Raw genomic sequence first — 13149 nt, 5'->3', positions numbered from 1 at the left:
AATTAATTCACTGCACTGGATAGCTGCAGTAGTTTTCCTGCAACAAAACCTTAAAATTTGAGGTTGGGTAAAACAGATTTACTTAATTTCCCCCCATTGCTTTGTAAGGAACTGCATTAAAATATAACATACATGGAAAGAGATACCCCAGTGTAAGAACCTAGCCTAATTATCAACAAATAGGTCTAGGGGGTTTTGTACTAGTTGCCTTTAAAGTTGATTTCTGGGAGGGGAGATTTGCTTTCTCCCCTGTGTCATACACTATAGAGGTGCCCAAGGAAAGTAACTGCAAAATTTCAAAAAGAAGAGAGCAGAGACTAGGAAGTTCTGATTAATGAAAAATGCAGCTTCAGGCTTGTGTTATGCTCAACTGGCACCCAAAGTTATAGGGTGGTATCAAACTAAGTAGATCTGCTAGTGCAAGGAATTTGGCCTGCACAAAGGAACTCCCCCTTCCTCTCCTCTCCCTGCATGCCCCCTTAAATGCATGCATTTCCTCCAATCCTTCTGAGCCGATTTTTGGAGGACCAGGGGAGAGGGTAGAAGATGAAAGGGAAGGGAAGTTATGTCACACGTGGAAATCCTTGCACTAGACGTATCAGTTGGATTCTGCCCATAGAAAGTGCAATGTTAATTTGACAGGAGTGGATGTGTGGACAGAGAGAAATAGATGCTGATTGTGTTCCAAGCAATCACCCCCAGAACAACAATTACAGAACAGGAGATAGAAGAACAAAGTGATAAATTACTTTAACATTCCTTCCCCAAAGCATTGTGACTGAAGCACCCTGGTAAAATCATTCTCTTTGATCAAAAACAAGACCCATCAGCCACAAAGGAGTTCTTCCTCCCTCCCACCCAAGTACGCACGCCTTTCCTTTAATGGCAAGGTTCAGGAGAAAAGTTTCCATCTTTGCAGACACACTGTCTGCAGCAACCACATCTCTGAAGCACTTTGGAAAGCCCTGTTTTGGTCTAAGACACTTCAGAGATATCCTGCTTGATTTAGACAAGCCCTAAGTATGTCTTAAGCAGCCTCATTATTCATTTGTCCAAATGTTTTGCACACCCCTAGCACAAATGCCATAATCTGGGATTGGCATTTAAAAGAAGGAGCACACATCAATGATAAAGCACATGCTTGGCACATAGAAAGTCAGTGTTTTAATTCTCAACACCTCCATGTGGGCCTCTCTGAAATCCTGGAGAGTTGCTTCCAAATACAACAATACTGACCTAAACGGGCCAACAGTATGATTCAACATAAGGCAGCCTCCTAATATTTACTGTAGCTAACAAAACCTGCACCCTAATAATAATGCACTGGAGTAGAGATAAACAACAGCAACTGCTAAGCACTCTTCCTTTACATGCTTTGGCTGCTCACTTCATTTTTTTTTTTTTAAATGATATTTATTAAGAATTTTAGAATTACAGAAAAAACAAAAAAGAAAAGGAAAAAGAAAAAACAGAAAAAAACCAAACCACAGTCAAACAATACAAATTGATAAAAATCAAAATCAAAAAATAAGAACAAAGCACGTAACACAAGACAATCAAAAAGCAAAAATAAGCCACAAACATTTAAAAACAAATCCAATATTCTCAAATCCTTAACTGTCATTACCTTCTTTCTTTGACCTCCTCACTCCTCCCTTTTTTTGTATCCTAGTTGTTAATTGTCACAGCAAATCCTTTCCATTTTTCATAATATTCTGTCATTACATTACCTTAATCTATTTTAACCTTATCTTACTATAAAAGACCCTAAAACTTGAAACTTAGATCTTATTTATACCAATTTCTCATAACCATAACATATTCTTACATAATTCTTTTAACATTTTTGCTAAAGCCAGATGATTTCGTTCCAACATTTTTCTAACATCCATCAATTTTATAAAGCAATCCTAATAAAAAAAAATTTCTTCCAATCTTCATCCAGCGTCTCTTCCTCCTGGTCCCGGGTTTTGTCAGTCCTTTCTATCCCATCAATCTAGCGCATTAACCTGGCAATCTTATGTCCGAGGCCCTTAAGTCTCTTCCATATTTATACCTGTACTTTACTTTGTCTCCTGCTCCTTTCACTCGTGGGAACTCCAACTTGACAGTGTTTTTGACCCTTCTTGACAAATCAGTCCCTTTTCCATATTCCACACTAAACTCCATGTGGTATTTAAAAACATGTTTCAAAGTCCCTCCAGAATTAAGAGCCTCCACAACCCCAAACATCTCACAGCCCATTGCCAGACTTGAAAAGTCCAAACATCCCTGCATAGGGGGGTCTATCCAACCTCCCATTTCCAAACCAAACCAAACTTTATCTTTCCAAATCTGGCTTTTTCCAAGTTCATTTGTCAGATCCAAGAACTCATGTTCCTGCTGGGCCACAGCTCCCTCCATCTCTGGCGCCCGAGGTTCAGCAACATCCTCTTCCCTCATCTGATCTGTCAGAGCACACTCCTGATTTGATTCCTGGGTGGGCTCTATATAGTTTCCCACTACCGGTCCAAAATTTCTGATTGCAGCAGTCATCAAGTCCGTCTTCTCATGTAGCTGTTCCAGTAGCGCACTTGTTTTGCAGAGAGCATGCACCAGAGCTTCTGGATACATTGTTCTGCAAGGTCAGAAGTCTATTCCCACGATCGTAATCTGTTACAGCTGCAGAGCTCCCCGATTCAGATTTAGTAACAGTTTCACAGGCTCCCTCTAGGGGAAGAACTTCTATTTGTTCTTTTTTTTTAAAGGCAGATCTAGCAACAAAGTTTCCTTTTTCAGATATTTTGTCAATATTTGTTCCTTTAAAATGCGAAGGAGAACAATGGAATCACTATGTTTCTCTTCTTTTAAGTATCTGTCAAAGACGTTTGTCTCTGGTCAATGAGCTTCCCAATGAACGTCAGTCCTGACACCCCGCTCCCAGGATCAAGACGGTGGAAAATTGCTTAGCTTTACACTCTCTTCTGCAGGTTTAAACAGTCCGGAAAAAATCCCCCCTCTTCTCCTGCTTCCGAAGGGGGTTCAACCATTTTAAATGATGAAAGTTAATCCTTTACAAGCGATTTTCTGAACTCTAGTTTGCCATGTCTTTGCTTTAATCTATCTACAAGAAAAGGAAGGCTGACTTCCTGTTTAGACCTTCCCGTTTCAGTGCCAAATTGAGATGAATTTCTTAGTCCAATTTTCCTTTCTACTCGCAGATCATTATTTAAAGTCCAATTGTCCGAAATTAAAGTACTCACGGGTAATTGTTTTAAAAGCCAAATTGTCCCAGGAAAAAGGCAGCGCTCTCTGGCAACGGCTGTGCGGCTTCGCTCCACGGAAGAAGCAGTTGACTCTCAGCACCGCGCCACTTCCCCCTCTTCGCTCCGGAGCCCGTAAGTGGGTTCCTTTACGGGTTGGGGGGGCGCTAAAAGTGCCCGCCGAGTCCCATGGTCACAGGCTTCATCCGCCTGTGATTTTTGAAAGGGTCCCCGCTTCGCCGTAGCGGGAAAGACCCGTTTTCCGTGGAGCTGGTCCCTCCAGATCAGAGGGAATCCGCCATTACCGATGGCGCCACCCCGGAAGTCCTTCACTTCACCTGTCTTGCTTTGTGTAGGGAAGTGAGCAGTGTGGGAATGTAAGAGGAGAACCATGAGAAACCCTCTATTGCTGTTTACACTGAGGAAGAAATTAGAAAGCCCTCTGCTTCTGTCTCAATTTTTAGAGATAAATTCTCCATCTGTTCAGTTCAAAATTAAGAATTAGCAGACGACCAGGGAACAAGAATATTACCTCTATGGAACAGAACACGTTTTTAATCGAATATGCAGTTCATCGTAAGATTAAAACTTTGCTCATCACTTGTTACAGAAGGAAACTGGTATTTCATATGTTAATTCTGTTTGGAAAAAGCAAACCTTTTTAAAAAAAAAAAGATGAGGGCATGGGACTTTTAAAAAGTACTTTATTGGAATTTAAGAGACTTCTGTGACTATAAACACAAGTTGAATGCTACAAACTTCAATTTCTGGAAAACAGTGTCTGGTCCTGTCTCCACAACTGTGACAAAAGTCCAGCATGAGGTTCCTAAAGAAACAGGAAACCGGAGGAAGAAGATTCCAGACAATCAGCTGTCCAATCTCTTCTTAAAGATCTTCAGCAAGGCAAAACCCACTATGCCTCTAGTTAATTGGTTCCATTGTCAATAAGTTTATCCTACTATTCAACCAAAATCTTAACTCCTGTAAATTAAGCCCATTACATCTACTCCTGCCCACTGAAGCAGCACCGAGTATTTGCCCTTTACTATGCAACAGCCCTTCAGACAAGTGTTATCATGTCAACTGACAAACTGTTTCAATATTGCTCTTCCACTTTATTTATTTCAAATACTGACAGCCCACCATGCACCACGTGATCTCCAGAAAGGGGTAGAGAATGACAAACACGTATAAAATCAGTGTTCATTTACAATAAATAAAATTAACTAAACCATCAAACAACGTACATCAGCTGAAAGTTACAGCTACACATTAAAGGCATCTTTATCAAAGGCTGAGGTGCACAACCATGTTTTAAACTGGCACCACCAGGAAGAAGGCCCTCTCTTACATCACTGCATAATATATAATACCTGGTGGTGGGGATGCTAAGAAGGACCTTCATGGCAGACGTTAACATCCAAGACAGGACTATACAGGGAGAGGCACTCTTCCAAGTAGTTAGACCCCAAGTTATTCACAGTTTGGCATCCCAGCTTCTCGCATACCCTCCATCAGATAATTGGAATGCAAAGACAGTAATGACCTGACTGTTTGAAGCTTTTCTGGACTCCAACTCAAAAGTTTAAATTTTCTCCTTGCACATTGCTGAGTTTCATTTGCAATTTATACTTTTGTATTACTTTTTATTCAGCTTTTATAAAATGTTACTAATTGTTATATCAACAGAAACAACTTAGAGGTTATTATTATATTAAGTGGCATAAACATTTTATAAATAAAGCTTTATACACAGAATGTGTAGATCAGGTGGATGTTTTTGCAAATTTATATAAGCCTTTAAGAGTATCCCTTGGAAGAAAAACATCTCAGGCATAATGCTGCTTCTTTATACAATGTCCAGCTGAAGCCAAGCCAAGCCTTCTCAGAAACATCAACATTAGGAAGCAGCTTTCAGACCAAACTAAACATTTTAAAATATTTATGGAATATGGATGCATCTTCATTTTGAAGATAAGAAAATTAATCAAATAATTTCTCAAATAAGAAATATATATGTGCAAAGTTAGTGTTTCGTGTAGGATTGCCCAAGAGGGAAACTATGGGGATAACTGCATCTGAAAAAATTGCTTTAAATGTCTTACCAAGGCCTATCAAGTACCGTTCTATTGTTGTGCTACTACTTATGGATAGTGAATGATTTCTCTTTCTGAAGGAACTTGTCAATGTTATTCTCAAACCTTCATGCCAAAGGACAAATATCTCCACTTCCATCTAAAGATAATGGTTGCTTAAACAGACAAAGATAATTCATTCTTTGTCATGATATCTTTCAGTTCTTAACTTTAGGGAGAGGGGAGAGAGAAGAATATCACAAACAGGAGGTTATTTTGCAATTTAAACTACTTTCTCTTCTTTTATTCAATACATTTATATACAATTTAATTATGTGCATTTCTAAGTGGTGTACATAAAACAATCAACAAAAAATGGGAAAATAAAATAAAAATTTAACACCTGACATTGTAGGTGAAGACTCCATGCACTGCAGTTAGGTTCAGCTCTGTTTTTTTGCATATTTATTGAAACAGGCTTCATGCTGCAGAAAAAATAGCTAAACTAAACTTCAGGAAACCTGAATTACTGGGAGTAAGATTCTGCTAGAAACCAAAAGCTGTACTGCTGAGAAGTTTTACCATTGGAATTTTCAATTAAACAAGAAAGCTCTACCAAATGAATTACAACAGCATAGGCAATGGAGTGAATACAGACTTGCCCCTCCACATTCTATTCACAAAAGCAAGTCTGATCCAAGAGAGGTGAAGGGGAGGTAATTAACAATTTCACCTTCCCCCATGACATCTCCCATGTTGTTTTGAAGGATTCCCCCTTACCAGAGCAGATTTTCAGAGGAAATTTTCAGGGGAGGCAGCAGGGGGAATTAGAAAAAGTCAATATCTTCCAACAGTGTCCAGTTAGCTGAGTAATTGCATCTCTGGAATCCAACCTACTTTTAATATTCAGCATGCATAGCTACATAAGAATTTTCTTCTATCAGTCATACAGAGAGAAGTTATTCATGCACAGGTATTGTTGGTGTATTGGTTACATACTTGGGAATAAGAATATGAAACAGACCAGCTTCATATCAAGCTGACTGCATAGCACCCTGGAGAATATGGACCTTTTATTCATTAATTTAAAAGAAACAGTTTATTTTCACCTCTGTAGCACATGGATTAATATATATATATATATATATATATATATATATATATATATATATTCCTGCATACTGTGTAAATTCTTAATTTCTCCAAACAGATACTGTATTATTTGCAGGGAAATGAAAAAAATTATGTAAATTTCCATTTTAAATCAGCCATCATTTATTTGAAGCCCCACAGCCAAACACAAATGGAACCCTTTATTACTGTTCTGCTATTATTTAAATACTTACAGTGAAAAATACGGAAATCAATGTATGGATGAGAACCTCTTCTCTCTGTTTCAAATCCTGCCCGACTTCTTACTCGTACATCTCCTAGAAATAGGGTCAAAAGTGAAATACACCGTGTCGAAGAGCTACAGAGAAAATTGCAACCAAGCACAGTTGCAAGGTGTAGACGTTTCTGTATGTAGTGTAACAGTCATACAGTGAACCTACTAAATGCCCTGATCAATGCCTTTTATTTTAAAGATGATAGTTCAAAACAAAGTCTTTAAAACCTTTCAAACATGCAATTGCATGCTCTCCATAAAATTTTCCTACCTCATCAAATCTAGCCATAAGTACATAGATGAAGCTGCATCTGCTATGCTTTATCACCATAATGAGGTGAAAATAACTAAACAAGAACATAGAATTTTATTTTGCTTCTTGCTACAACTGCTCACGGTTTTATCCAGTTTGGATGTAGCAGCAAACCATGTTATGTGAACTAGCCTTTGACCAACACACTCACTCCTACCCCAACTTCCTCATTTGTTTTAAATTTTAATTTGGCTTGCACAAATCATAGTTTGATCAGTTCAGCCATAATGGCAAATGCTTTGACAAGGGAAGTTGGGGAGGGCCTATGTGAGCTTAGCGCTGTCAACATAAAAAAGCCTCAAATTACAATCTTTGAGTTAAATGTGCCCCATTAAAACTATATTAAGCATGACACCATTTGCAAGCTGAAGTATGCTGCCTTCATTGAGAACTTTATTTTCAGTATATAAAAAAAACTGCTGATAAATTATCAGAGTCAACAATACCCCACAACTCAAAGTACATAAAGCTACAAGAACAGTTTGTAGGATCTAACTGACCCCACAGTTTTTTAAACATAAAACATACTGCGCTATTAACATACATATTATAACAGTTACACAAGTATAACTGTGCAATAATCATGAGTTATGAATTACCTTCAACAACAAATCTTACAGACCTTGCAACCATAGCACACGTTACTCAAGCAGCACATTTCACAACTGCGTGAGTAGAACAGACAAAATGGTTACATGAAGCACATTATTGCTGCAATTTTCTGTTGCTGCATTAACAACAGAGGCAATAGCTTCCTCTTTTATGCTGTCCTGGTGGAAGGCCCTACCAATTCTGAAGCTTCCTCTCTTGACATCTCAGACAATATGACTATGTTTCTGTATTCATCTCAGAGTACAGTATAACCAACTCCAAACTCACTCCATTGTGGCTGTTTGCTTCTAAACAGTACTGGCATTTAAACACGTAATGTCTACTACATTTGAAAAAATACATTAGTGGCCCCCATTTCATTAAGTGTTTTAATGTGGTATAGAGACTCATCACTTCACAAGTATCCATACCACATTTACTTTCATTATAATGAAAGAAATGAACTCAAGCATTTTTGTTATAATGATGATCTCAGGCTTGAACTTGTGGCCTAAGATTGCTGCAACATTCTGCATTAAAGCAAGGGTGAATAATCTAATCAGCACAGAGGGTAAAATTCAGAACTGGCCAACATTCACAACAAAATAGGCCAACAGGCTATTTTGACTGGTGGGCAGGGTTCTGGGCTAAGCATCTGTAGTTATGTTTGTCTGCATCCACTACAGAAATCTGCTTGCACAGCAGGTCTTCTGGTTTCTCTTATCCACATATTCCAGAACCCCACAAGCCCTCAAAATCTGCTCCAACAGGTTTCCTAAATTACTGGGGCAGAGACGGACTATAGGGGAAGGAGAAGTAGTAGTCTCATAGTGTGAGCAGGCATAACACTGGATCCCATCCATGAAGATAAATTAATAAACTGAGCAGCATTTTGCAGGGACACTTCAATCCCTAGGATTTTATGTGCATGTATTTTTAAGTTCTGTCAGTCACCACAATACAGTGGTACCTCCGGTTACAAACTTAATTCGTTCCAGAGGTCCGTTCTTCATCTGAAGCCATTCTTAACCTGAGGTACCACTTTAGTTAATGGGGCCTCCTGCTGCTGCCGCTGCGCAATTTCTGTTCTCATCCTGGGGCAAAGTTCTTAACCCGAGGTACTATTTCTGGGTTAGCAGAGTCTGTAACCCGAAGTGTTTGTAACGTGAGGTGTTTGTAACCCAAGGTACCACTGTAGTGGTAAAACTGACCCCACATACTTTTATAATTAAAAAATCTGTATTTCACTTGATTCAAGGTATGGGGGCACTGAAACACCACATGGAAATAAAAATGTCATAATGGCCAAGGAATATCTGGAACTGAACTTGTGAGTCATTTACATAAACCTTTTATGAACTTTTAGCACTGTGCATTTGACCCCATCTATTGATTGAAGTTTAAGGCTTGCTCATGTTATGCCAAACTCTATCTATGCATTAAATGGCACTGGTAAAATCTAAACAAATTATTTACTTATTTATTAAATTGATATCCCACCCTTCCTCCCAAAGGAGACCAGGGCAGCAAACGTGTGATGAAACAAGTGATATTTAAAACAATTCCAATACAGCTGAAGACTGGGAAAGATCTCAACCTAAAATGCTTCTTTAAGAAAGGAAGGACAAAAAGAAAACAAACAGCAGCTGTCACAGAGGAGAGATTTTAAATGGTAGGTGCCACAACATTAAAGGCCCAATTGTTACGCTGCGTAGAACAGATATCCTGATGAGATGGTACCTGTTCGAGGCCCTCACCTGCAGATTGCAGTGACTGATTAGGCATATATAGGATAATATTATTTTTCCAGGTATTCTGGACCTAAGCTGTACAGTGGTACCTTGGGATGTGAACGGGATCCATTCCAGAACCCCGTTTGTATCCTGAACAGAATGTAAGACGCGACAGCACATCTGCTCGGGTTGCGTTTTGCCGCTTCCGCACATGCGGATGACGTCATTTTGATCGTCTGCGCATGCGCGAGTGGCGAAACCCGGAAGTAATGCGCTCCGTTACTTCCAGATCGCCACAGAGCGCAACCCAAAAATACATATCCTGAAGCATATTTATCCCGAGGTATAACTGTATAGGGCTTTACGCACCAAAACTAAAACCTTGAATGTAGCCCTGCAGCTACTTGGTAGCCAATGCAATTCTTTCAACAGTGGGGTGTGTTGGCTACATCCTGTCCCAGTAACCATACAGTATTTTGCATCAGCTGCAGCTAGCGGTCTTATCAGTCAAAGCTAAAAGGCAGCACTCCTTGCCACTGAGGTCACCTGGACCTCTGGCAATGAAGATGGATCCAGGAGCACCCCCAGACTACTAGGCTGCTCTTTCAGGGAACCTATGACCTCATCTACAACAGGCAATTGACCAATTATCTGGACTTGGAAGCCACTCACAGTGCCTTTGTCTCACCAGGATTCAGAGTTAGTTTATTGGCCCTCATCCATCCCACCACTGAATCCAGGCACCAGTCCAGGGCTTGCCTGGCATCTCCTGGATCAAATGCTACAGAGAAGTAAAGCTGGATATCATCAGCATACCTCAATCCTCATTTCCTACTGACCACTCCCAATGGCTTCATATAGATGTTAAACAGCATTGGGGACAGGATTATACCCTGCAGCACCCCACATCACAACTACCAGGGAGCCAAAAGACCATCACCACTGTAACGCAATGCCTCCAATACCAATCCCACTGTTGGCTCAGAAGGATGCTATGATCAATGGTATCAAAAGCAACTGAGAGACCTAGGAAGAATAACAGGGTCACATTCCCCTGTCCTTTCTCCAATGAACATTATCTATCAGGATGACCAAGAAAATTTTACCTTTGTACAGTTGGCTAGGTTCTACACAAACACACATGCTCAATCCAAAAGAGCCATTATTAAGAGTTCAAGAACACATTCCAGTTAAGCAAAAACACTCAAGGAGAGAGTGGAAAAAAGCTGGTGAGGGGTGTGGCATGGGAAGAGTGCCAAGGACCCAATAGAGAGGTTTGGAAGTCTGCATTTGGCCCCCATGCATGTGTTTCCCCACCTCTGTTCTATTGGTACAAAATTTAATGTTGGTAAATATAGCATATTTCAATCATAAGCACTGATTCAATTTTGTGTGTTTTACTGTAGCCACAATATACACTCATCTGTCAGATTTATTACCATTTACTGCAACATTAAAGAGCACGCCATTATGCTCAGCAAAGAAATTGGCAAATATACAGTGAGAAATCAAACTTTGGCTACTGAATGTGTTTAAGCTGAGTTTTATTAAACTCTCCTAGAAATAGAATTAAAGCTAGATTTCAGATTACAATACAGACAAGATACAATCTGTATTGAGAACAAAAAAAACTGTAACATTGATAATAAACTATTACTATAAATGGCTACAACACTGAATTGTGGATTCCACATTACATTTGCATCTGATGGCTTGTGCATGTACATGGGCTTTCAGGAGCCACCAACTACTTCAGCCCACTGTGCTACCCCCTTGCCTTCCCCTACAATTCACATTCAGTGCTGCAGCTGGAAGTGAAAATTGTTCCTTCTTACAAGCATAGACTATTTTGGATCCATCTTTTTCCAACTCAATAAAATGTTTTTGTTACTTATAGTGTTATCTTAAAAGTTTTGCTCTGCTTTACACAGAAGACATGTTCAAAGACAAAAAGCAACCTCAAATGTAGCATTTTATATAACACTGCATCAAATTTAAGCACCCCGAGTTTTGCAAGCACCAGTTATAAAAACATATCCCCAGGAGAATGTTGTCACAATTTCACAGTAATAGATATACAGCAAAGTAACAAGAGTAACTCTAACCTCTGTCACCAGCCAGCAGACCATGGACTGTATGTCCTGTCTTCCAGGGTGGGGCCAGCCCTGCCCACCCTTAAGGCAAGGTGAGACAACTGCCTCGGGTGGCAGGATCCACAAGGGGCAGCAGATCTGGCCGCCAACAAATACACTGCCTGCTGCTGCTGTTGCTGCAACACACTCCTTGGAGGCCAGATCTGCTGCGTCCTTGGCAGGCTCCCCACCCCATGCCCCCTATACAGTGGACTCTTGGCAAATAGGAGGTGATTCTGGTCTCTTCTCACACTTGGGAGGAAATGACAGGCACTGCCCTCTGGGGTCTCCTGGGATCCACACCTGCCCAGTGTGATTCAGAGAAGGAGCCCTGTCCTCCACGACAGACTTTGATTCCCGCTTCAACTGTCAAGTAATGTTGATTTGATTCCCTGCCTTGCTCCCAATGTACATCTTTATTCCCTGCTTGTTCCTGGTGTAGATCTTCATTCACACAAAATGTCTTGGGCAGCCCTATTCCAAGGAGATCATCATGGCAAGTGAGAGTAACCAACTTGGTCCCTTCTACTAACTAGTGAAATAACAGCTGTTCCAATGCTCCCCCCCTGCTTCCTTTTTCCTTCTGTCTTGCGCCTCTTGAGATTGTGAGCTAACAGACAGGAGTCTTATACTTTTATTATCTTAACATACAAAGTGCTTAAAATGTTAAGTGTTAATATTAATAATTTTAACCATGGCATCTAAGCCTGTTACCAAAATTTTGGAAATTTAAATGAGAGTGGAAGCAGGGAAGGCACTGATCAAGCATTTTAGTATCAGATATAAGGAAAGATTGCCAGAGTGTTTGTGCACTAACTGTTCACCACAGTTTTGCATCTAAGTTGACCCCAAACAGATAATGAACTCAATTACAAATAAGATGTTCCTACAAAAACTTTCTTGGGATTTTTAAAAGGTCTGAATTTCAGAGTCATTGTTTTAAATATTTTGCTTTTTCCACTGATTATTTGCTTATTCCACTGCCTGGTTTCAAAAGTCAGAATGTTCTTTTTCTCCCTATGTTTGAGCTCTTCAAAAAGCAGTGCTTCACGAAGGATATGCTTTCTCAAGTTCAAGGACCACTTCCATTTACGTACTTAGCTAAAGCTGATCAGTGTACTACTACTGCCTAGTAAGACTCACTGTCCCAGGACAAATCACTCACTCTGCTAGCATCGCCCTCAGCAATTGGTAATTAGAGCAAATTACGTTGTGCATGTTTAAGTAGTATCACTTAATCAGGTTGTCCCACTCATTAGCAGTAAAATATACTACACCACCTATGTTTATTGTCTAGACATAGCCAGGTCATCTAATTTTCCTTTTATTGTTTTAAAACAACCTACATATCTTTTACCTCAGTTTTTGAGAGGTTTTCATTCCAGTGCACTTTCTATATGACAAATACCTCCTTCTAATAAGATATTCTGGGCAGGTCCTGCTGAGAGTTCCCCTCACTGAAGTTAAGGATATCTATGAGTAGGAAGTGGGGGCCTTTAAAAGTCACTGCCCCAAGATACGAAGTATACCAGGAAAAAAACTGTTATGCCCATCTCTCCTGGCTTAATAAAAAGTTTTGCATATATTTGCATATATTTCTGAATTGGCAACAGTAGTGCTGCTGTTGGCATCTGTGTTTCTTTCTGTTACTCTTTAAGTTTAGAAGTGTTATCCTT

At 39.8% G+C, this 13149-nt stretch overlaps 1 protein-coding gene across 2 annotated transcripts in view; it reads right to left on the bottom strand.

The window, feature by feature from the left end:
* PDE7A (phosphodiesterase 7A) overlaps positions 1–13149 on the bottom strand; it is a 51676-nt gene that overhangs the window by 19637 nt on the left and 18890 nt on the right. Inside the window, exon 3 of one of the 2 annotated variants that reach the window (XM_081013518.1) lies at positions 6664–6747. The exons of the other annotated variant lie outside the window; for it this stretch is intronic. Within the exon in view, the coding sequence (XP_080869644.1) occupies positions 6664–6747 (84 nt within the window). The remainder of the gene's footprint in view (positions 1–6663; positions 6748–13149) is intronic. 2 annotated transcript variants of the gene reach the window in all.

This window comes from Podarcis pityusensis (assembly GCF_964106645.2).
Source record: "Podarcis pityusensis genome assembly, chromosome: 7".
Lineage (NCBI taxonomy): Eukaryota > Metazoa > Chordata > Lepidosauria > Squamata > Lacertidae > Podarcis > Podarcis pityusensis.
This window is presented reverse-complemented; position numbering and strand designations above follow the sequence as displayed.